General features: G+C 43.4%; 1 protein-coding gene across 2 annotated transcripts in view; it reads right to left on the bottom strand.

Annotated features, from left to right (window-relative positions):
• Positions 1 to 240: 240 nt before the first annotated feature.
• LOC136625302 (uncharacterized) overlaps positions 241 to 26106 on the bottom strand; it is a 31524-nt gene continuing 5658 nt past the window's right edge. Inside the window, exons 2-9 of one of the 2 annotated variants that reach the window (XM_066599394.1) lie at positions 21718 to 22050; positions 20427 to 20618; positions 14635 to 14841; positions 10934 to 10963; positions 8436 to 8547; positions 7262 to 7349; positions 6229 to 6339; positions 241 to 2044 (exon numbers count right to left, since the gene is read on the bottom strand). In XM_066599394.1, the coding sequence (XP_066455491.1) occupies positions 1952 to 2044; positions 6229 to 6339; positions 7262 to 7349; positions 8436 to 8547; positions 10934 to 10963; positions 14635 to 14841; positions 20427 to 20618; positions 21718 to 22050 (1166 nt within the window). In that variant the 3' untranslated portion in view covers positions 241 to 1951. The remainder of the gene's footprint in view (positions 2045 to 6228; positions 6340 to 7261; positions 7350 to 8435; positions 8548 to 10933; positions 10964 to 14634; positions 14842 to 20426; positions 20619 to 21717; positions 22051 to 26106) is intronic. The other variant, XM_066599395.1, reaches the window with a different exon arrangement.

Below are 26106 nucleotides of genomic sequence, written 5' to 3'. Positions count from 1 at the left end.
GTATAGATTATAGGTATGTATACCTCTGATAGTAAATGTATGTTGTGTGCTGTTGGCACTCTTTGGTTTTTGCTTCTATTGTATGTTGCAGCCGTGGTTTAACATGCACCTATAGATTTCTATTGGGAAGTGCTGACCTATTTTATCCTTTTTTTTCCTACAGTATGTACTTCAGTGACTTTAATGCTTCTACAGCAGTGAGACTGCCAGCTCTTATGTAATAATAACTCATAATTGTATCTTAAAAAAACATTTTTATTCAACATGATTTGACAGTAAAAACATCATTCAAACATCAATTAGGCATTTAGGAAACATGTAGGAAACAGTATACAAGGATGTATGTAAAGGACTGGAGAGGGTCCTGTAGCCTTCTTGTATCATGGAAAACAACAACTAAGAATGCATAGTCTGTAAGGCAGAATAGGTATTGCCACCGAGAATCACAAACACAGGGGTGATTACTAAAGGCCCATGTAGACACAAGAATTAATGCTCAAAACTCGCTCAAAAGCCATCTCATCTTTTGAGCGATAATTATAATCATTGCGTGTAAATCATTGCAAAACAGCTGATATGGTGGACCGCATGCTGATTGCATTGTATCAGCTGTTCTCAGCTGTCAGCCCCGCTGGCAGAACAAAGAAAATTTATTCAGTTCTCTGAATAAATTCAGCTCCCGGCGGCTCACATGCTTCTAACTGGTACTAATAGGCATTAGTACCAATTAGTAGATTATGCAAAATGATCACTCAAAAGCAATCTTTTGAGCGATCATCTTTTTGTCTAAATGCACCTTAACTGATGCACTTGTAGGAACATAACTGCCTTTAAAGGTTATTTTCAAAATGGCTGTATCTTCTCAGTGTTTTTAAAGGGGTTTTCCAGGATTAACTTTTTCTGAAGAAGGCAATTTCTAACCCGACTGTCTCTCAGTTGTAGTATATTTCTTCTATTTTGGTTCCGATTCTGAACAGGGTCATGTGACCCCCAAATCTCCTTTTCCTGTTATGCTGTAACTCACGTGCTGTTCATTGAACATTTGATGTTTCCTAACTGGCTGCCTTGAAACAATGTATGTGTTATCATAGGTGACATTGGTATTAGTGTATCTTGACGCCACCAGAAGGTAAGGGTTTGAAAGGAGGAAGGCCCCTGTCACACCCCTAGTTTCTGATAGGGTCAAGCCTCGAACGTCCTAGCAGCACAGTGTGCATTGCTTGTAGGCGGCAGAGGTGGATTAGGGTGACGGTAATTTTTCCATTTAGCCTTACATTATGAACTGTAATCAGAAAAACATTCCTCACCCTAACCCACCTGGAACGGCAACAAGCAATGCACAGCCTTCCCCTGTTACTCACTCACCGCTTGTTGCCGCGTAGCTTGTATGGGGGATGCCTCCTGGCCGGAGGATGAGGGCTCCGTGAGCACTGCCGCGTGTCTATTGCGTCGTGTTGCCGCTTGCGTGCTCTGAGCTGGCCGCCGCGTGTGTGCTCCATTGGGCCAGTTCCCCCGCGCATAGTTACTAGGTATGTGCCGCCGCTGCAGACGCTCCTGCTGATGTCGTGGGCCGTACTAGGATCAAAGCTGTCATCCTGGTGTAGACTTCCTCCAGGCGGCTGTCAGATTCGTTTCCGCCAGCGCTGTGCCCTCCATCCTGCGCCCGCAGTCTGAAGGTAACATGCTGGGTGGGGCGCTAGAAAATAAAGTTTAGAGCGCTTGTTTGCAGACCGTGGTATCGGAAAACTGTGAGGGGGACTCGCTAAGCTCCAAACGGCAAGGGCTGCAGTGGGGCCTACAGCCTTGGCAGCTAGGCAGCCAATCAGATACAGGGGGCGTCACCCCGCTGTCAATCTTGACTCCACCAGCACTTGCTGGTGGCGTCAAGATACACTAATACCGGTGACATTATGCATGTGTGTCATGTATGTTGCATTCTTGCAATTTCTCTTCAGTCAAATAGTCGTTTTACACTCTTATTGTTTTTCTCCTGGCTTGAGGTATTTCTTTGTTTTGTCTCAGACCTGGGAGTCCCATTAGTGACCTTAATATAGAAGACAACAAAAAGGAGAATCACAGCTTGAAATAAAGTTTTAATAGTAAACAATATACAAGGTTTACACTTTTGAAGCCTTTTAGGTAATTGTTCCCTAAACGCTAACCCTGAATTTGCAGCATGTTGGGAGGCTGCCTCTGCTATAATAAGTGTAAAAACAACCCCATTCAAGTCCATGGACAGTTTGCAATATTAAAGTTGGCCACTACAGGGAACTCCAATAAAGACAGTGACTATGGTCAATAACATATAATGGCTCTATTCATTTCTATGTGCTAGAAACTTCCATAAGAAGGCTCTGAGGGACCATATAAGGAAGCTGCATAAGGCAGATGTTGTTGTTGTTGGTGGACAGTTCAGGGTAGACCGTGCTGCTGTGCTGAATCAGCTGTTGCTGGCAAGAACCACTGATTCAATAAGCTACTGGATTGCCCAGCTTCAGGAGCTGTTTGTCCACCGCAGATGGGAAGTCCCGGTGACTAAGCATGAGGATAGTAAGATCCCCACCGCTACGAAAGTTGCGAGGAGGACTTACTGGTGTCTCAGTTGATGAATAGCTCATTTGCCAGGCACGTAAGAGACCAGTCTTTGACCAGCTAGTGTGAACACACTAATAGAGATGATTACGTGCATCTTACAAGGCCCTGAATGCTCTGGACTGACAAGTTAGGAGAGTATCTCCTCCAAAAGATGTTGGCGAACATACCGACTGAACTGTGTTGTTTGTGGCCACAAAATTGTAGACTTACTCAGTGGTTTAAAAGTTAATATGGTGGTATATTTGAATTCCAAGTGAACCATTTTACATTTTTCAATCCATTTTTACTTTCTGATTGTAGATTTTTCTTATTGCTTGAAATATAGGGCTTGAATTCAATGAATGGCTGAGTGCTGCCTCTGATTGGCTGAGCGCTGTGACCAATCACAGGCAGCTGTTATTCAATGCTCAGCCAATCAGACCCAGCGCTTTCAGGAGGCGGGGATTTTTAAATCCCCGGCCAGGAGAAAGTGCTTCAGAAGAGTGTCGGGAGCACCGGAGTTGGACAGTGGTGGAGAGGTGATGTATATTTAAAAATATTTTTTTTTTTCAGCAGCTATGGATGATTTTCAGGAAAGGGCTTATATTTCAAGCCCTTCCCCGAAAATCACGCAGGGGTTGCCTGCATCCCATTGCTTTGACTGAGCCCTAAATCAGGAAGGAGACACTTACTTTGGATTTAAGTGGTGTAATTTCCTAGAAAAAGAGAGCGGAGGAGCACAAATCAGCAGCTAAAAAATTAATCTATAATAATAATTGCTACTAGAAATGATTAACTCATCAGATTGTATTCTTAGCAGAGAGAGGTCAAGTCCATCTACTCTACCCATTTCTATAAGAATAGCTTTAGATTGGGTCAGTATCTCAGAAAGTTTTACAGTCGACTGAAGTTGATTCCAGGAGTTAAGATTGTTCTTGGTTTTCATCAAGTTGGTCACAACTGAAAAATTGTATCTCTTAGTTATTACTTCATTTTACATTGCTAACATCTTTACAGATGTTTTCTGCTTTGGTCAATCCATACTTATTAGAAGAATGCATTCTTATTAGAAGCATCCCTATGCTGAAACATCCCCCTAACGATCAGCTGTAATCTGTGTGAAAATCTGTACGTATGTATTCAATTTCCCTGCAGCACCTCCACAGGAAGAATTAAGCATTACACAGTGTCAATTCACAACAATGGGTGGCCTATGTAATGCAGGACAAGGCCTCCAAAGTGAGATGAAGACCTGAACAGGGAACTCTCCTCTATAAATTTAAGAATCACAAATACGGTTATAGAAATTGTTTTTCTAAATTACACCATCTTTTAAAATTACAGATTTGTAAAGGAGGAGCATCAGAGCTTTGCAGAAACATGGCTTTTTGGAGGTAAACGTAAAGAACTACCGGTGATGGAACTAAATGTTGGCTGTCCAGGAGGAAGGAATAGGGAACAGATACTCATAACTTCTATAGATGGGGATTTATTTAGCAGCGTCATGTGACACAAGTTAGTGCCTAATAATATGACTTGCATTTCTTTTTTTTTTTACTCCAGCTATGTAAAAAAAAAGTTTACAAAATGTTTACAAAATGCCATCTAGCTGAGCCTAGAGAAAAACATTTGTGGCAGTTGTAACTGAATTACATTGTTATGTCTTGTGTTGATCATCATGATCAGCCAGGCAATAACAATGGGCTGATCCTGATCAAAGTTTTAGGAAAAAATTGCCAACATACCAGCTTTCTGCTTGGAGCAGAAAGAACAGGTGTACCAGCTTAGTATTTGCTGGAGTTCTAGGTTTGAAATTGACCTTGATTGGGCCCCAACTCTATGAAGCAGCAATGCCAACCACTGGGCCACCAACACTGCCACCTCCACAGTTGTTCAAGGGACATTTTAGAGCCCCGAATTAGAGCCCCTGATTTTTAGTACCATTGATTTTAATGTCAGTCGGAATTGAGAGTCTCAATTCACAATCATTTTTTAAAATCAGGTCAGCCACTTCCAACCTAATTATGTCAATATTTGCTCAACACTACTTATGACTCCCAATGTATTCTCATGGACTGCAGTGGTGGACCAACAGAAGCACATCCTGAAGGTCCAGCTTGAAAATGTGGACAAGGACTGGAAATGAATGCAGGCTCTAGGTAGGGAGAGAAGTTCAGGTAGACTAGGCTGAGTTGTAGTGTAGTCACAAGAGGCACAAGCGTCAACAACCTTGAGGACCTAGGAGGCCACCACAAACACCCACTTTTCCTGTCCACTATTTATCTATTGCACATATTGCTCACCTCTGGGGACCCCATCTCTCAAAACAAGTAGATTCCATATTGGTCATTTGGGAATCCTATTAACCCCTTAGTGACGGAGCTTTTTTGCTTTTTTCCATTTTTGTTTTTTCCTACTCCCTTTTAAAAAATCGTAGGTCCTTTATTTACCCATCGACGTCGCTGTATGAGGGCTTGTTTTTTGCGGGACGAGTTGTATTTTTCAATGACACTATTTATTGTACCATATAATTTACTGAAAAACTTTTAAAAAATTCTAAGCGGAGAGAAATGGAAAAAAAACGACATTCCACCATCTTTCGGTGCGTCCTGTTTCTACGGCGCACAAACTGCAACAAAAACGACCTGATATTTTTATTCTATGGGTCAGTACGATTACTACAATACCAAATTTATATAGTATTGTTTTTGCTGTAGTACTTTTTTTTTTTTTTAAGATATTTAATTTTTTTTCATTATTTTCTGCGGTCATGTTGTGCGCACGATAACTTTTTTATTTTTCTGTTGACGTAGTTGAGCGAGGGCTCATTTTTTGCGGGATGTCCTGTAGTTTCCGTTAGTATCAATTTGTGTATTTCTGGCGTTTTTTTTTTTTTTTTTCGGACAACGTTCACCGTGCAGAAAAAATAATGCACTACTTTGATAGATCGGACTTTTACAGACGCGGCGATACCAAATACATATTTTCATTTTATGATTTAGATGTTTTAATAATAGATATGGCAAAGGGGGGTGATTTAAACTTTTATAACTTTTTTTTTTTAACAATTAAAAAAACTTTATTGATTTTTTTTTTTACTTTACTTTGAAGTCCCCCTGGGGGACTTTAACATGCGATGCTTTGATCGCTCCTGCAGTATGACGTAATGCTATAGCATTACGTCATACTGCTTTTTGACAGGCAGTCTATCAAGCCACCCTGTGTGGATGGCTTCATAGGCAGTCTGTTAAGGCAGCCCTGGGGCCATTCATTAGGCCCCCGGCTGCCATGACACCTGCACGGCTCCCCCGATCTCACCGCGGGGGGGCCGTGCAGGACCCCCGAACTGTGTTCGGGGGATTTAAATGCCGCTGTCAGAATTGACAGCGGCATTTAAAGGGTTAACAGCCGCGATCGGCCGAAAGGGAGAAGCAGGAAAAACTGAGGAGCATCTGCCATATACTTCATAGATCTTATCCTGGCCTGATTTAAGGGAACAGATAACATATGGGGAGTCTCAGTGGGCAAAACCTATCTAAGTGGGTAAACCCACGTTTAGCATATTTTGTATCATTAGAGTAGATCTGTACCTCACTACAGATGTCTACGTCTGATGTAAGGTAACTTATAGGCATGGAAGGGAACTGTACATACCTCATCAGTGTTAATAAGACTAAAACTGGAATCCAGGCTATTTTCTTTATTCTTTTTCATAACTGATCCTTTTCTTTGTTTTATGTCAGTTCCGGGGGTCCCAGTATTATTCTAAGAACCAATCATTATAATTTTTATTAGTATAAACCCCGTGCACTCCATGTGAATATATGAAACGCATGTAACATATTAGCGCAATAGTCACTAGTTAGTATTTTTTTCAGGTGGCCATATTTACAGAGTTAATGGTTGAGCTCTAAGAAGCTTACATATCACACTCAGCATTAAATGTGGCTGACTGCACAACAGCATTTTTTCCGTCCCGCATCCTTATACAAAAGGATCGATTGCTGGGATTGAGCTACTGAACATGTGACCCCCAGCACTCAACACAATAGGTGGACATTCTACAAGGGAATAAAAAGAACCACAAGGGCACCATAACATGTATAGGGAGGACATGACCAGAATGTAACACAAGGGGGCGCTGTACAGTAAGCAACAGCAATATCTAGACATTGGTAAATGTTTTAAAAACTGGGAAAAAAGTTTTTTTTAGCATGATCTAATAGAGTAAATTATTATTCATTAGTGCATGACCCCTTTAACACATTTTACCTGGTTATCTACGATCTATCCAATTCAAGTGTTTGAGCGCTATGCATCATCATTAATACTCTGTACTTCAAAAACACTTATTTGCTGGTCTGCAAGACATTTAATAATAAACAAATTTGGCAGAATAAAAATTTGACTTTTCCCCTCTGATTTTCAGCTTAGCTCGCTCGGTCTACAATGCTGATCAGAGTGGAGAAAGAGATGCTGATTGCTGCAGCAAGCTGCCTCCCAGCCAGACAAACTTTCCTAAAGTATTTGTCATGCTGTAGATGTGGGTAAGATTGGTTTTTTTCCGGGGAGGGGAGAGGGGGAGGGGAGTTGTTTTCTTCTTAGTCGCTTTTTTTTAATATTTGTGTCTCATAAAACCAAAGAACGAGAGAAAAAACAACCATTGTCTAATGTTGTTATAACTTACAGAAGTATGAGGCTCCTTTCTATTCAGTGGCGTTAAAGAACCCTTTTCAGCTTTGTCCTCTTTCTTCAGGCAATTAGATTCTTTCTTGCTATAAAACAAACAGTGCAAAAGTGTGGCAAAAGGAGACTCTTTAGGAATACATCAGGTAAATGAGACCCTATGGATACATTTAGCATATGCGCCAAGAATTAGCCACTGCTTTCTAAGGGTTCATTTAGACGGGATGAATGTCGGGCACACGATGCCCGACACTTGTCCCCGCACATACACGCTCCTTGCACGGGAGCTTATATCGCCGACTCACAGCGGAGAGGGGCAGATTTCAGTTCTCGCTCCCCCTGCCCCTCTCCATTCAGTTAACATAGTGGCTGTTCAATATTGAACTGCTGCTATTTACACTGCCTTGTCATGGTTAAACTCATCGCTCATCGCTTATGGAATGTGTATGTGTGGGGACGAGTGCCGGGCATCGTTTGCCTGACATTCGTCCCATCTAAATGGGGCTTTAAAGTCCTTTTAGACGAGCTGATTCTCGTTTGAATGAGCGACTGACGTCATGGCTAACTCGTTTGCTTTCGTTCAGCCTGTTTAGACAGGCAGATACATCTTTGGCTCGTTCAAAGGAACATCGTTCAGTCTTTCACATGCGCTGTATTAGCAAATGAAAGGGACTGAATAATTATTTGTAGTTTAAACCAAACGATAAGCGAACGAGTCAACAATGGTTTTTATGCCTGCAGAAAATGAACAACGGACGATTTTCGTTCGACGTTCAGTTGTTGAATCGCATTTAAACCAAATTAGTATTGTTCCCTTCTGCTCATTTGAATGATTTTTTGAACAAAAATTGCTCTGCCTTTAACATCACCAATTTCTCAGCCTGTGACTCGCACTCCAGTTTGACAACAATCTGCCCTCTGACTCTGCTTCTTCACTGAAGCTGCCCCAACCAAAGTCACCAAGTCACCTGTTCCATACCCCATTGCTTCTCTTTGGCTTCCCCATGAACATGGTCACATCCAGTATAGGCTCATAACCGCTGCAACCCATCACTCGCTTTAGAAGCACCAATTCTGAGGCAGTGATGGGCAGCAGCGGTCACGAGCCTCCTGATTCTCTTATATGTGCCCACAGTTGTGCCCATGGTGTTATGTACTATACGGATATTACTCACTTTGTTAAGAATAAGCATACGCCAACAAAGCTAATCACAACGAGAAACCCAAATACGAAGTGCGATATGCTTCTGACAAAGGCGAGATCTAGATTTTTTTCATGATAGAGATCTAAAAAAAGGTAGACACATTATTATAATCACAGACACAAACAGAACTGAGGAAATATATTGTATACAGGTGCAGACGCTGTAGCATAAGTGAGGCTCCATTTACACGTGTGATCACGGTTATTGTTCTCCATATTAGCAACACTCAAATTACCACAAGGGCGGCGTATGCACAATTGTGTGCGACTCAGAGCATCGTATTTGCGCTATAAGCTATGTGTTTTTGAGCGTGTATCAGCACATATTACTGTACTTTTTGCGCTAACACAGCATGTTTTTTTGCTCACGGAACACAACCGAACCCCAATTTAAATGGTTATTTAGTCTAATGAGTTCCAGATATGATCTTTATCTTGTGGAATTGTGCTGGGCATCTTCTTGTCAGACCTCTATGGGGGCATTTGGGTACACAAATAGAGCATGCTGAATTTTTTTCTATGTGCGCGAAATGGGTGCGCAAAAAAAAGGAAATGCAAGCAAACCCATTGAAATCAATGGGTTCTATTCTCTGCATGTTATGCACGCAAATACATGTGCAAATACGCCCGTGTGAAGCCGCCATAAGGTTTGTTTGATTTCCAAATAACTCCGCTTCAATAGAGCTGGCTGCATTAAAATAAACTGATATATACTTACTGTTACAATCGCATGGGCAAACTAAGCACGGGGCTCAGACGATCGTGACCAAATGAGAAAGAATGGATGCACAACTGTTTCAGAAACACTTGCCCTGTGCTACCGGGGAGGATGACATGGTCCTACCTAAGCGGGGACATCGCCCTAATAAAAGGGCGGCCCAACGGTCTTCGGAACTGGGCCCTAGCTGATCCTAGGAACCACACACCAGAACAGGAGACATACACATGCCACATAACAGGGACAGGACAACAAGATGAGCAGAGCAGAGAACACAGCATACAGCAGCCAAAATGCAACCACTAGTAACAGATGATAAGCTGAATATAAATACCAGGTATTAGTTGATATTTTGTACAAAACATGGAAGCTAGCAGGCCACTTCACGGCTCCTGGTTATACTGCTAGTACCTACACTAACCAGGAGTCCATCAGAACCGGACACAGTTCACACTAAAAGCTGCAACAGGACAGGACACAGATAACAGGTCACACAGCAAGCTGACAGAAAACTGACAGAAAATAAACATACAAACCGACATGAACCAGCACACACGTCACACAGATGAAACTCACAGCAAGTCTATGTGTCCTCATACAGGGGGAATAGACAGTCAGCCACCGAGCTGACATAGGGAACTCTGTCTGGGATCCACCGACTGACACACAGAGCAAGACATAAGACATTTGGAGGCCGCACCTGTAAAGGGGGAAGGAAAAGGGGAGCTGCATGTGCTGCAGACCAGGACTACAGGTGTCCAAACCATGTTGGGGAAGCATAAAGACAACAGACCTACATGCAAACACAGATCTGAGTGGGAACAAGCTAGATACATCCAAACAGTAGGAGACCAGCCTCAGACTAACAAGAGCTGAGTTTATATGTGCTGAAGGCTAAAGGGGATTGGCTGCTGGAGAATACCATGCCCAGCCAGCTCAATTAACCCACAACTACCTGTGGAGCTGTGCTGCTAGAAAGCTTAGAACTACAGATCCCAGCAGCACACATAACACTTACTCTTCCATGGACTCCATGATCCAGCGCTGCAGCTCCGCTGTGGTCTCGGTGACTGTTGTGGCTAATGATGCCACAGGAAAGCAGGAGGCTGCTGCAGCCAATGAGACACCGCAGCGTCACGTTCCCAAACTCCTTGCATCATGTTGTGAGTACTAATGCAAGGAGAATGAGTGGTGGCACTGCAGCCTCTCATTGGCTGAAGCAGTCACCAGATTTCCTTTGACATTATCTGTCACAATAGTCACTAGGACCACAGCGGGGCTGCAACACTGGATTACAGCGGCTGTGGAGGGGTAAGTATATCTTAGTTTACTATTTTATTGCAGCCAGCTCTATTGAAGCAGGGTTGTCTGGTAACCAGATGACGCATTTAATATCTGAATAAAATTGCACAAGTGTTTATTCTAACCATATAGAAATGCAAGGTTCTTATCACATATTTTAATCAAAGCATGTGGGCCCATCCGCCACGTCTAGGCAAACCTTATTGGTGGGGTAACTAGCTCTAAAAGACACCTCTCTTTGTGCCAAAAGCCTCCAGTGGAAAGCTGGATAACTGGCTATATGTCTTCATTAGGCCACCTGGAACAGAAAATGAATGGAGCGCAAGGCAGATGTGGACCACGCGCTGCAGAATCTCTTCTAGTGAACTGATATGACTCATGTATGGCACATCATGGCATCTGTAATAACCTGGAGGTGATATACAATTCTTACCAATCTCCCCACTTACCTTCTTCTTGTACACTCTTAACCTCTTTATCTACAATAAAGGAAAGAGAGACATTATTATAAGTGACACGGATATGTAACATCTTGTAAGGATGTGTAGTGCATTTGTCATGGAACCAATAGGGCCGAGTTAACAGAAAGTCTAGTTTGCACATTTTCTTCCACTCAATCCTTTGCAACTTGGAGATAACCGGCATCGGAAATGTCTGGCAGCAGTTCATCCTCCTCTCCATAAATACATAATTATGTATAGTCAACCATATTTACATATAAATCGAGCAATTGGGGAGATATTGTAGTTTGTTTAGTTGACTATTCTCAGTTTTATATCTTTCAAATCTATGTCTATACAGGGGATTTGGTGCTATCAGGAAAACACAGCTCCGACGATTATAGGGACATTCAATAATTAGATTTAATGAGTAGATTAAAATAAGTTAGGGTTGACATTCCCTTTAAAACATGGCTGATCTTGTTAAATTTGAAGGTGGTTTCCATCATTTAGAAAAAAGGGCCCCAGGAGAGCTAATTGCATAAAAAGAAAAAGAGATCATCCCTCTTCCTTTCATCATGCCTTCAGTCTAGTGATGCCAACCAGGTCCTTTATACTCTAGTCCCCATTGATAAAAGAAGCCTTCATTGCTCATGTGTCACTACAGCCAATTGCTAGACTTAGCAGTCACATGCTGTTCATGCACATATGACCACTGTGTCTAGTGATTGGCTGCAGCAGTCATGTGAGCGATGAACATGTCACCATTGAATACTGTATCAGCGGGAACCAGAGCAGAAGGGACTGGGTTGGCGGCACTGGACTGGGGAGTCACAATGAAAAAGGGCGTAATACTTATTTTATATTTTTATGATTTTGCCTACCTTGGAGCACTTTTTTTCCAGAATTTTGGAAAACCTCTACAAAAGAGCAGATACATCTTTGTCTCAGTCAGAACAAATGAACATCAGACTGAACTATTTTATAACCAGGACTGCGACGGTAACAAGAGGGCATCCTCTACGCCTAGAGGAAAGAAGGTTTCATCACCAAACAGAAGGGGGTTCTTTACTGTAAAAGCAGTGAGACTGTGGAACTCTGCCTGAGGACGTGGTATTGGCAAAATAGTTAGAGGAGTTTAAGAGGGGACTGCATGTCTTTTTAGAGCGCCATGAGATTACAAGATATAGACACTAAATAACTAGCGGGGTTGTTGATGTGGGTCTTGGAGTCAGGTAAGAACTCAAACGTTGATCCAGAGGTATTTTTCCCCCCAAAATGTGCTAAATTGGCTTCTACCTCATTTTTCTTTTTTGTTTTCCTCTGGATCAAGAAGGGGGGTGGAACAAGGCTGAACTAGATTTATATTGCCTTCTTTCAGCCTAACATACTATGCTACTATCGATGGATATCGCTAGTGTAGGGTCAGCTTTAGATCAAGGTCTGCTCATTGGTAATATAGTCACACAGTGGGTTCAAAGCAAGTTTTGATAAAACTTAAAAAGAAGGTTTAGCTGGTGTTAAAGTTCAATGTACCTTCTCTAGTGGGTTAGAAGCATAGCTAATGGATGTGCAGAGGTAGCAGTCCCACCTACCAGCTAGTACCTGAGGGGGCCTAAATACCCCAATATTATAAATGGCACATGGCAGGTGGGGGCCTGTTGCAGATGTTGCATTGGGGTCCAAAAATTTCAACTTACACTTCTTACAAGCCAAATTGAACAATGATATGCTTCATGAATAAAGGACTTAAGAAGGGGGTGTCCGGCAAGTTTTTACTGTAAATTCAGCTTCCCTGTGCTGGAAAATAAGCTCACCTCTCATGGCTCCCTGCACGTCTCTTGCCCACAGCTCTGGGTCTCCGCTGTAACGTATTGTTTACAGATTGCAGCAGCATGTGTATGGGATGTCACAAGTTGCTGCAGCCAATCAGAGGCCAGCACTGTGACTGGCTGCAGCAGCCTGTGAAAACCTGTACACAGGTTGCTACAGCCTATAAACACAGCAATACAGCAGAGACCAGGAGCTGTTGGTGAGGGACATGCGGGAAGTCATGAGAGGTGAGTATTGTTTGTTATTTTTAAGTATAGGGAAGCTGATTTTGCAATAAAAAATTTATGTCGGACAACCCCTTTAAAGTTTTGAAATATCCTTCATAGTCTACAATACTGATCATTACTGGAACTTTATGGGCATATCTAATGCCAGTGTCACATTCGCCTTGAGCATAAGATGCACCACGCCCAGGATGAATGTAAGGTTGTATTCACACAGGATGAAGACGGTGAAAAGGAGTAAAATATTATATAATCTAAACAAAAGGAAGAAGGAACAACCTCAGCCTGACTACTATGTCAAGAACCGCCCTGCCTAAAAGCGAGGTTATCGCCTTGATAAAGGCAGCCCTACGTCTCGTGCCTCAGCCACTAACTCTAACAACTAAAAGAAGGAAAACACTAAAGAATAAACAAAAGCACTACTACAAAAGCACAAGGAGGTTAAACAGGCTGGACTAGATGGACATTGTCTTCATTCAGCCTTACATACTATGTTACTTAGCTTTACAGAAGAACTCTTACCACCACAAAAATGTCCTCTCTCCACAAAGGCCCAATGTTCATGGGCAAATTTGATTTGCGGAATCCGCGCGTGGTATCCATGCAGGAGATCCGCAAGTCAAGCTGCCCATAGAGAAGCATGGGCGTTCGCAAATGGATTAAAACATGCAGATTTGACTTGCGGACCTTTTGGGAAAAGCTGAGAGAAAACAAACAAACAAACAAACAACCAAAGTAACACCTAAAGAAATAACAAACCACAAAAACATAAACATCAAACTGTTGGACAGACTGGAACAGTGCAGCCAGTCCGTCTACACATTGTGGCAACCGTGCCATGATCCTGTTACGGGCAACAAGCCATGTCAGACAGCCTGGGGCCTTTTTAGTTGCTGGCAGATGAATACCATATTGGTCGACCCTTAGCCAATTCCACTAGTATGGTGAAATACATTGGATAGAAGGAATAAAAAAAGAAAAATGTCCTTTACAATGGCCAATAAATTGTAGGTTGGCAAATATTTTTTATGGTGAACTTTTGGCCAAAAATGATGCAATGTGAAATATAACCATTTTGTGAGATTATTTGCTCGGAATCTGTCACTGTCATGATCGTGAGAAAGTTGAAATTGCCCATTACTGACTGACACCAGGAAACATATGGAGTTTTTCATTTCTGTGAAACAGAGTAAGCACTTATTAAAAGGAGCCAACATTTTTGCAGATATGATATTTTCTGTTCCTTTTATAGTTGGCTAAATTGAGCAGATATGTCATACATTAACCATTTCAAGGATGCATCCTGTTCGGTGCACATGTTGTGTTAGCTGCTCGTCACTTTAAAGTATTATACATGTAATCAGAGGCGTAACTTGAAGCTCCTGGGTCCCGATGCAAAATCTGTAACAGGGCCCCCAACTATAATGCTTTACTCATACTACTGGGCTCCCTATATGGAGAAGAGAGGCCTTATGGGCCCCCTAAGGGTCCTGGGCCCGGGTGCAACCGCATCCCCTGCATCCCCTATAGTTACGCCCATGCATGTAATTCTACGAGGGCGCCCAAACCTTTGCATACAGTAGTTTATTCTCATTTGAATGCTTTGTTCAGATTCCTTATCCATTGCATACAGGCATGATTTCAGATACCGACCTTTGTTGAATGATATACTACAGCTTATTTCCTCGTGTTCGAGCATTGATGGCATTGAGAGGAGCAGGGTGCTTGTGACTGTGATAAGATCACCAGTTTTGTTCACCTTCTCTTCTCTACTGATGGGTTGTCCTTCATTATTCCAGGTTATGGTAGGTATTTGGGTTCCAGAAGTGTTACACTCAATAGTAAATACTTCTTCCCCATCTACAACAAGTCAAAAAGAAAGCAAAAATGGAATAAGTGTACTTTTTTTAAATAGGCTTGCTATTTTTGTAAAACCAGAAGAATTTGGCTATCATTTGGGGCGGATTTGACTTGGATTTTCAATCCAGACCCTCCGCATAGGAAATCTGCCGCATTTACAGTAGCAGCAATATGGATGACATTTTCAAAATCTCTTCCCCACACTGCGAAAAAAAATGAGCTGCAATAATGGACCCACGGTGTGAAATTTAAATTTGCAACATGTCTAGTTTAGTGGCAGATTTGTGCTGTGGAGCCCACCACTTCAATTGAGGAATTCTACACCAAATTCCATGTAAAAATCTGCAACACATACTCTAAAGCAGATTTTGCCCCTTGTGAACCTTGCCTTACATTAGGTTGACAAGCCGTCCCAATTTAGTCGGGACAGTCGCGCTTTGAGACCCTGTTTCCCGCTTTCCCCTGGGACCCCAGCGGGACAGCCATTTGTCCCACTTTCGGAACATTTGTCCCACTCAGATCACCATTATAGTGATTACCAGCCGGGGTGCCGCAGCTTCCCGTCTGGAAATTACTTTGCAGTGTCATGGGCCGGATCTTCGTCCCCTCACCTCTCCTCTTTGGTTCCACAAGAGAGGGGAGGAGGCCCTCTTGTGGGTGTACAAACTTCCATCGGCAGAGCTGAGAGGTTCAGCGGCGCTGTGAAGACTAGGAAAAGGTAAGTATATGGGTCTTAGGTGACACTATTACTACTGGGGCTACTGTGAGGGGTCACTATTATTGCTGGGGCTACTGTGGGGGGGTCACTATTACTACTTGGGCTACTGTTGTGTGGTGGGGGTCACTACTACTACTGGGGCTACTATTATTGCTGTGGCTACTATTGGGGTCACTATTACTGCTGGGACTGGTATAGGGGGTCACTATTACTGCTAGGGCTACTGTGGGGGGTTCACTATTATTGCTGGGGCTACTGTGGGGGATCATTATTATTGCTCGGGCTGGTATAGGGGAGCGCAAATATGACTGGGGCTACTGTGGGGGTTACTATTCTTTACTATTCTTGCTGGGGCTGGTATAGGGGGCACTATTACTACTGAGGCCACTGTGGGGGTCACTATTACTACTGGGGCCAATATAGGGGTCACTATTACTACTGAGGCCACTCTGCACGTGGCAGCATACCTCAAGCTGACTTAGGAGATGTTTACATATGGCGGAATGCACACAGCGGAAATTTCCGCAGCAAATTCTGCATCTAAAAAAACTGTAAAAATCTGTACCATTGGTGCAGATTATGACTGGAAATGAGCTGCGTACCCGCAGCTGATTTCATACTATGTAGCGTTCTCCTCACCTCCCATGAAGGCTTTCCGCTGTCAGCGCTCCGCAGAGTCCAGTTCCCTACATCCTGGTCAGGTGCGGCGCCCCTGGTCAGGTGATGCTGGTCAGATGAGGCGACTACAAGCCTCTGGGAACCAGAAACCGGGAGCGCTGACAGCGGGAAGCCTTCGGAGGAGGTGAGGGGGAGCACTGCATAGTATGAAATCAGCTGCGGATACGCGGCTGATTTCCAGTCAAAATCCGCGCCAATCATACGTATTTTAACAGGTTTTTTTGATGCAGAAATACTGCAGAATTTGCTTCCTGTCTTTTTTTGAACCGGCGCTGTACTTTTTATAACGACAAAGGTAAAATCATACATTGTGATAAGCCCCACCCTTGACCACACCCTTCTGTCCCGCTTGGACCCTGGGAAAATTTGGTCACCTTAATTATACCCACAAGCTTGTTCCTTGTGGAATAATGACAGGATTTTCAAAATTCTGAAATCAAAAATAGGTTAAATTCACCTCATTCCCTATGACAAGAGTGATAGATCATACACAAAACTTGGCCAACCACAGAAAATGTTTAGGAGCTTCCAGAACATCCCCATGACCATCATATAGCTGCAATATTAGGGCCTGTCAAAGTGTCCCCTTAACAGTGTCAGTTACAACATCCAAATAGCTGTGAGAGCTTCATTTACCACTATAAATGGCATCATTGCTTCCCCCATAAATGGCAGCCTCATAGCCCTAAAAAGTGCCTCAGACAAGTACTAGCCATGATGCCTCCCAAGTCTGTCTCTGATTGACTGATGTAAAGAAAACAGTCTTGTTTGGTTTGTACAATATAGTCTAAACACAAATGCTTCTGTACAGGCCAAGCAGGTACAGGTGTAGTGAACAAGGGGAATGGGGATCAGTTTTGGTAACATCATGGTGGCTATGTACTCTGATTCCACCCGGCTATACTACAAATAAAATGATGGTGATTGTTGTTCCTGTTCATGAAGCAGTTTTCTGCAGCATCCAGACACCCTGGCGAGTATTATGGTTTTAGATGTTCAGTGCAGGACAAGCAAGTCAGAGACAGGGGACTTGTGCAAACAGAAAACAGAAGTTTACTAAATGTTTGGCAACAGGTTACAGAAAATCTTTACCACAGCAGCCACAATAATCACAGTACTTGTAAAATCCAACACATGTATCTCCCTGCAAGCCCAGGGAGCTCCTTGGTATATTGCTGCTAACAGTCTAATCATAGTGACTTAATTTGGGAGGTCCCTGTTTCTCTCTTGTATGATCACTGGCCTATGTCTCCTTACAATAGTGCTTGTACTTTACCCAAACCATGGGGTCCACTTTGGATGTGCTTTACTCCTTGTTGGTCCCCACACACAGGCTGAGGCTTTCTTTTAGACCTGGCATTAATCCTGCAGTCTTCAGGTGGCATATGCTGCATGGGTGGAGTGGGAACAGATTTATTTATTTATCAGCGGGGGTCTGACACTCGGGATCCCCACTGATCAGTTTGTAGTGTCCCAGAGTTGGAGAGTACATAAGGTCTATGTGGAAATCTTTCAAGTGGTGTATGTACCTTTAAATGTTTATTTAATGTTAGAACAGTCAAGCATAATTTGCCTTAAAACCCCCTTGTTTCCTCTTTGGCTGTCAGCTGTTCTATTCCCATTGGCCCCTTTTCCATATGGTAGCAGTGATGGGATTGGCAAGCAGGCAGTGAGGTGACAGAGGAGCCCTGTGATTGGCGGAGTAGCTCCCCACTCGGGTTGCTTGAGGAGAATTATGTCAGCAAGACAAGTGTGTGGAAAACCAGGAAAGAAGAAGAATCAAGTAAGTGCAGGAGGGAGAGGAGAAGTGCAGTGAGAAAGAGAGGTGCAGTAAGTGCAAGGAAAGATTGTAGTACCAAGAAAAAGACTAGAAAGAGTATAGAATTGGATTGATAGAAGTAAGATATAGCAAAAGAATTTCAGATATACAGCCTTCCCCTGAAAATAAGCCCCACCCTGATAATAAGCCCTACCCCTATTTTCGAGGGACCTTGAAATATAAGTCCTCCCCCGAAAATAAGCCCTAGAAAATAAAAAAAAAAACACCATCAATACTCACCTAGCTGGCGGCGTTTGAGCCTCTCGCGCTGGTCCCCATGGCTACGACAGGCTGCCGTGTCCTCTGCACTGACACAGAACTCTCCTTTTGGTGATGGGGCTTTGAATACTCCGCCTCCAGCAAGCGAGTGCCGTCACTGGATCGAGCACCAGCCAATCAGAGTCGGCGCTCGATCATTCACAGCCATTCAGTGAATGACATCACTGAATGGCTGTGATTGGCTCATCGAGCGCCAGCTCTGATTGGCTGAGTCACGGTACTCGTAAGCCAATCACAGCACTCACTTGCTGGAGGCGGGCTGTTCAAAGCCCTGTCACCAGAAGGAGAGAGTTCTGTGTGAACGCTGAGGACACTGCAGCCTGCCGCATCGCCGCCGGTGATTAGCAGCGCCAGGGACCCAGACACCGCAGACCAGGTGAGTATAAGTTCCCCCCGGAAAATAAGACATAGTGCCTCTTTGGGGGGCAAAAATTAATATAAAACAGTGCCTTATTTTTGGGGAAACTCGGTAGTGTTTGCCTGTAATTGTACGAGAGAACCCATTATAGAAGTGTATGCCTGCAACCATTTAATGAAGTCTGCAAATAAATGAGTTTTATAGTTCAACTGTTAACCTGACTCCTGAAGCAGCTTGTCACCTAATACCATCTGCACTGAATACTACACCACCCTCCAGGGGAGGGGACTACAACCCCCAACATCCCCAATTTATTTTCACTATACCCTCTTCATGCGGGTAGCCAAATTGTGTTTTAAGCAAAATTTATGCCATTAAAATTTATAGTCTGTTGGTCGCTGCCATTTGCAAGTTGAACCGCTGAGCCACCACCACCATCACCACAAACCCCTCCGCATTCTGGCCCACCCACCGCAAGCTGATTTTTGGGCTTGTTGTCATTGTGGATAGTGCTGGAAGCAGACATCACTCTTAACACTGCAACAGCTCGGTCTGGTACTACAGGCACGGCTCCCATTAAATTCTTGAGGATAAATCATCAATAGAAAACATTCTAAAAAAAACCCAGAAACTCCTCTAAGCTTCAAGTATCACGATTTTGGGATCACAATTTCAGATTTTAATCTTCATATGTTCTTGGGGAGAGAATAATCAAACATGTTGAATTTCAATATGCCCAGTCATTTAATGTCACATTGAGATAAAGTGCCAACAACAGTGTCTGTCAATAGCTTATATGTATGGCCACCTTAAGTACAGAAGAGGGAGGGAGAGATATAATTGATGCTTCTAGGAAGGTAAAAGGACAGCATATATTATGGGTAATATATAACAATTTTTTGTATCTGCTATGCATTTCCACTGAAGGACTTGTTCCATAACTTCTGACTCCTCCATGATGCTAAGGTGTTCAGAGACATACAACAGTTTCCTAAATGGCCACTAACTAAACCATCTTGAGATCAGGGCTACATGGGCAATCTCCTTAGTTGCCCCCTGCAATGACCTACAAATGCTCCACATAACCATAGTTGATATCATGATCACCATGGCTAGCTACTTGCAACTGCTGAAAGGGGTACCATTGGCCATGGTAGCCTGGGTACATGAACTTACAACCCTAATTCTACACTTGGTGTCCAAACTAAGCAAGAAAGGGCAACAGACATCAACAACATTCCCTAGTTAATGAATTAGGTAGTGTTACTGGTGTTATTTGGGCACCTTATTTCAGTGTTATTTAGGCACCATACAATATGCTTTTTCATACTGCTTCATTATACTAGTACCCCAGTAGGGAAGGAGGCATCATTAGAAGGGGCTACACTGAGGACCATCCAACCCAACACTGGCCCTCCCGATTACACCTATTTTCCTACTTTAACAGACATAGCCACCTATAGAGGTTAGCTCCTCTGTTATGCGTATTTTACCTTTGCTACTCATTGCTTTAACGCTTTTAATGGAACTAAAGGGGATTAGGTGCTCTATGGCTCTATGGTAGTAGGTCTTCATTTTAAAAAGAGCTGCTGGCCCCATGAACTGTGTGATCTTTTTACACGTACCCATGACGTGTCACATGATCATTTTTTGGCTGCATTTCTCTTTAAATCTGGTCTGGAAAATAGACATCACATGCAAAAATGCATTCCTCTGGAACACTCGACTCTCACCTTGAACATTTCTCTTCTCTCTTCTCATCTTTTGTAGTTGGAATTTGCACACTGGAGATATGGTATTGTTCAGCCATCTACCTATCTGAATGGTGGTTCCATTTGGTTCTAAATGTCGTGTTTTTATCTGTGGAGGGTCTAAGGTTAGATTGAAGCTTGCCGGACTCTTACAGATGACTTCTCTGACTCCACCTAATTGAAAAAAAGTAAGCCACATGGAGTTCATTACATGCAATACACATTTATCTATAAAAAAACTAGAAGAAATGACTTTGTAACAATTAATCGAGAAAAACCAAAAGATCTGCCATCTGTTTCCCTAGCTGTAATATTTAGTATCACCTCTTGTGAATCAACCTCCAGTATGGAACTTCTTATAACTATCACTGATATGCAAATATCAGGCAAAATAAGTCATACCTGATCAAATGTTTGGCTAAGCGTTATCCAAAATGTATGGCCTACCTTAGGGTCCTTTTACACTGTCGGATAACATCCCGATAGTGATTGGTGATCCATGAGATTGGCTCTTGCTTACTTGGCCTTCACACAGAATGTATGGAGGACGAAACAATCCTACCTATGAGCGTTTTCCACCGTAGTCGGCAACACATTTCCTGTTCCCTCGTTCATTCATTGGCTGCACAGAAGATATGATCAGCCAATGAATGAGCATTACCTTGTTTGCTGGTTAACCAGGAACCGCTTCACACAGGCCAGTTAGGCAAATAAATGTTCCTATGAATGTCCTTAACCAATCATCCGGCTGCGTAAAAACCTCCTTAAAGGAGTTGTCCTGACTTTTACTATCGATGCCCATAATTCAGAATAGATCATCAATAGTTGATGGGCTGGAGCTCCACCTCTTGGGTTCCATCAGCTAAATGACAAGCCCACTGGCAGCAGATAGCGCTGTATGTATTGCAGTGGCCCGGTTTGGTTCTACAAGCACAGCTGCTATTGAATTCAATAGTTAGGATTACTGTTACAAGACAGTGATCCCACAGAAGGAGGGAGGGAATAGTTTGAAAAAGGAGGACTGAAAGGGAACTGCTCTAATTTAGATTGTTTTCTGAGCTACCATCCTGAAAGTAAGAACTAAAAGCAATGTGTAAAACTAAATCAACATAGCTAAAAAAAAAAAAGGAAAAGAAAGAACAACTAATGCATCATTTAAAAGGTCTGGGTACTCTACAATGTTTCTAAAAAAAAAAAGTTAAGTGAATCTGAAATTTCCTTTATTTTTTTTAATTTTTCTTCTTATATTTTTTTTTTTGTGTTTTGTACTTACGAAGTTTTGACAAGCAGATTTCCCCTTTAAGCGCTCCATTAGGATATACATTGAAAATAGCGGTAAAGCAGACGTCATCCTCTTTCTCCAGTTGTGAAAGAGCGATGTGCGATGTCCCCAGGTCTTCGGTTTGTAGGACTGAGAGGCGGTTTTCATATGAATTGGAAATCTTAACCCCGGACTTTTTACTATGAGCTACCAAAGTCTCATAAGAATTTCCTTTTCTCTTTTGCCAGGTGACTTGTACAACATCCATATGAGATGAGATCTTACACATCAGATCAGCGCTGCCTTCCTTGCTGGTTGCCGTACAGTTTACCTTAGGATTAATTCCTAAAAAAAAAAGTTGCCGTCAGCATCAGGGTTATGGATATGACACCATTTTTCTCTCCTCTAAAGCTAGCCACATAATGCACTTTTGTTGCCACTTATGACCCAGAAAATAAAGGGCTGGATGGTTTATCTGAACCATATACATTAGACTGTCAATGATACTCTTTTGGCAGAGGTGTAGCCAGGTCTTCCTTGACCCGGGGCAAGGACAAAGTTTGCCCCCAAAGTTTAACAAATCAATGTAATATAGGTTTAATATATTTTTTGTTCCTATGTTGTAGAGTCTGGATCTGGACATCTGAGGATAAGACATGTTGGCACAGTTTGTAAACTGACTATTTTTGGCTGCGCAGTTTTGCAGGTAAAGCCACCGTTTACCAGCTAAATTGTATAGACATTTGAAACCAATTTGAAATCGAGTGAAGCAGCATCTCAGGCTGTACTGTGACCCTGCCACTCTGTGGCCCTACTCAAAGCCCATGGGTGTAGCGAAAGACTCACGGACCCTGGTGCAAAAATTCAGTTTGGGGCCCCTCTGTGCAACTTCTTTCCATGGCTGCTGGCGACCTTCCATCTGTAACTTGCCGCTCCATGGCTGGCCCTCGGCCCTTTCAGTGAAAATACACACCAGAAATCCACATGGTTGCTGCAGATTTCTGACACGGATTTTCATTTGATGTAGTTGTGGATCTGCCTGCGGATTTAGAACAGTTAATGAGGAAAATCCGCATGTGATTTTCTGATGCAGAATCCGTATTAAGAACCGACACGTTTTGTTGCACACAGGGATTTAAAGTGCACGTGCAGAAAACAATCTGTGCCATAAACACTACAATGCAGATTCCCATTAAAAGTAATGAGAGACTTCAGATGCAGATTTGATGTAGGATGGCACAGATTCCATGTCAAAACTGCTGTGAAAAAGCAAGAACTTACCGTAAAATCCCTTGCTCGTCACGTTTATTGGGGCACACAGCTTTGACTGTGGGTATAGCTTCTGCCACTAGGAGGCGACACTAAGCAAAAAAGTGTTGACTCCTCCTACTAGCTATACCCCTCCTGCAAGCACCAAGCTAGCTCAGTTTGTATGCAAGCAGTAGGAGCAACTATGTAGGATACAACAGTAGTTAATAAATAGCACCGTGTGCAACTGTACTCCAACCAAAAAGATTATATGTTACAGTCCTGATAACAGACTGGGTGGGTGCTGTCCCCCAATGACTAGGACAAGAAAGATATTTTATGGTAAGTTCTTACAAAAATCTTATTTTCTCGTCTATATCATTGGTGGACACAGCAAGACTTTGGGACATTCTAAAATAGTCCCTCGGGGGTGGGGAAAATATAAGAAGCCACATATGTAAAAAGCATAATCAGCACTTCAACTGCGACTACCGGTCCCATCTACCCACCGGTAGGGAGCTCTGAGTAACATGCGCCGTAACATGGCCTGAAGATATGATATACCTGAGACGGTAATCCTGTACTGCTGCAAAGAGAAGTCAGTGCGAGGAGCCCACTTCGGAAACCCAAGGACATGGCTTGGGTTGTCAGTAGTACCAGCAGAGAACTAGGGCGACTGAAGAAGTAAACCTGCAAAGTCCGACAGAGTCTGTTTGTGACTGGAGCGTTCCTTGGGATGAGCTGCTCTAGATAAAATTGCAAACCTAAGCCTTCATTGACGTGGATCCTGATACCACATGCAGTTAGGCAATATGGAACAGGACGTATAACGAGCTTCTCCTGAAAACAAAAAAACGGCCAAATAAAACTCCACCTGATAGAGCCGCCTGCTCAAAAGGGAGAAAACAATTAAAATGCCATGCTCCTCGCCAGGACGAGCTGGGTGTGATGTCAGGGCTAGAGAAAAACTCGGCTGTAACACATTCAGTACGAAAGAGTGTTTGGGAAAGTGTTAGCGGCAATGGAGCTGAATCCTCAGCAAGCTGGGGGTGCACTGCAAAACCCAATTGTCTGTATAACGGACCTGTTGTGTTCCACAAAGCCAACATTGTCCCTCCTTTTTCCCCTTTTATTTTTTCTTCCCTTTCACAAGGAGGGCCCTTCTAGCTGTTGACCTGGTGGAACAGCAAGCTCCACAAAAGAACAGACTGCAACACCACCTTCACAGTCCTGCCTTGAAGAAGAAACGTAATTGAAAACAGATGGCAAAAAAGTGGTGTGCTCCACAACAGAGTTCGATGTCGACCATTGTTGGAAGGCCTGTGGGGAGAGATTCTCGTTTCCCCATGGTGACTGTCTTTTAAGAAGTTGAATATCTAGCTGACTACCGCCAGAATGTGGGATACCTAGAATGCCGGAACTGATCTCCGGCCCAAGGCAAGATAGTGGAAGCAATGCATGGCCATGATGCTGCGCATCCCGGCAACCCTCACATGCAACATCAGTTGACGTGTTAGCTTTCAGGTCTACGGGATTTGTGCCAAGAGATTCGTCAGCCTATCCCAGCCACACAGGCTGTTGTAATCAGCAGTACCACTGTTGAAGGATTAGGAGGAAGCATCCCAGACAATGCGTTGGAGCTATCGTCACCAGAGAGAATGGGCGATTGAGACACAAGCCTCAAAAACACCATTAGTACTCTCGCTCTCAGATGGTCAGAGCATCCACCTTCTGCGTGAAGCCTACTGGTGTTTGAAGAAGTCTAGCCTTGGCAACAGCGACTCTCTGTGGTATGCAAGTAGGGTTAGCCCTTTACCAAGATGCCAGTGCAACTGCATGATTCTAACTAGGCACATGACAATTTGGCATTACAGAGAGATCACACAAGCACGTGAATCGCGCTGGTCCCCTTGAGGAACCATCAACTGTAAGTAGAGATAAGCGCTAAGAATTGAAAGCAGTATTCACGGACTCCTGCAAGCAATATCGCAGGAGGGAATAGCGCAGGAGGATTGCAGCAAGCTTGTCCCGCGCCGAAACGGGTTTTTTTTTTTTTCAACCCCCCCCCCGTTCGGCGCGAGACAACCCCGATGCAGGGACGTACAGAAAGCTCACCGGAGCGCTTACCTTAATCCCCGCGCTCCGGTGACTTCTATACTTACCTGTGAAGATGGCCGCCGGGATCCTCTGCCTCCGTGGACCGCAGCTCTTCTGTGCGGTCCACTGCCGATTCCAGCCTCCTGATTGGCTGGAATCGGCACGTGACGGGGCGGAGCTACACGGAGCTACACGGAGCCCCATAGAGAACAGGAGAAGACCTGGACTGCGCAAGCGCGGCTAATTTGGCCATCGGAGGGCGAAAATTAGTCGGCACCATGGAGACGAGGACGCTAGCAACGGAGCAGGTAAGTATAAAACTTTTTATAACTTCTGTATGGCTCATAATTAATGCACAATGTATATTACAAAGTGCATTAATATGGCCATACAGAAGTGTATAGACCCACTTGCTGCCGCGGGACAACCCCTTTGTTTCCCGGACAGTGTCCTGTGAGGCGTAGTCCAAAAACTGAATCAGACATGTGATAAGAAAAACTCTTACCACCAGCAGCTCTCAGCCATAGTTGTTGCAGAGAAACTGCGCCCATCAAGACAAAGTCTCTTAAGTATTCCTTGAATCACGTAATTTGCATTCCGGGATGTTACCCTAAGTACTGTAACTCCAGGGATTGAGGCCATGGATGTCTGTGACAACCAAGTTGAGAATCCGCCATATGTGGGAAGCTTAGCTGCTAACTTCCCTATACGATTTGTCCCGAGAAAGAATAGAAACAAGCTTGTCATGGCGCAATTGCTTAGGTACTCCAGCAAATGCTCTGCTGACGCAATTCACCCATTTGAAAGGAGGAGCAACAGCCATAGAGAGCGAATTGATTTTTGCCAAATGGAAAACTAGATGATGCATGACATCCCAACTTTTTGATGTAGCAGATCATTGGTCAGACAAGCTCCACTGTTGGACCAGAACCCTACGCATCAACCTGCAAAGGAAGGATCCCTTGAGAACGCTCTAGGAGGGTAGTAGGAGGCTGCTCTGACTTGACAGAGTACGCCTTATGGCAAACCAGTTCGGCTATCCACAATAGTGGAAGA

This window comes from Eleutherodactylus coqui, chromosome 4, assembly GCF_035609145.1.
Source record: "Eleutherodactylus coqui strain aEleCoq1 chromosome 4, aEleCoq1.hap1, whole genome shotgun sequence".
NCBI lineage: Eukaryota > Metazoa > Chordata > Amphibia > Anura > Eleutherodactylidae > Eleutherodactylus > Eleutherodactylus coqui.
This window is presented reverse-complemented; position numbering and strand designations above follow the sequence as displayed.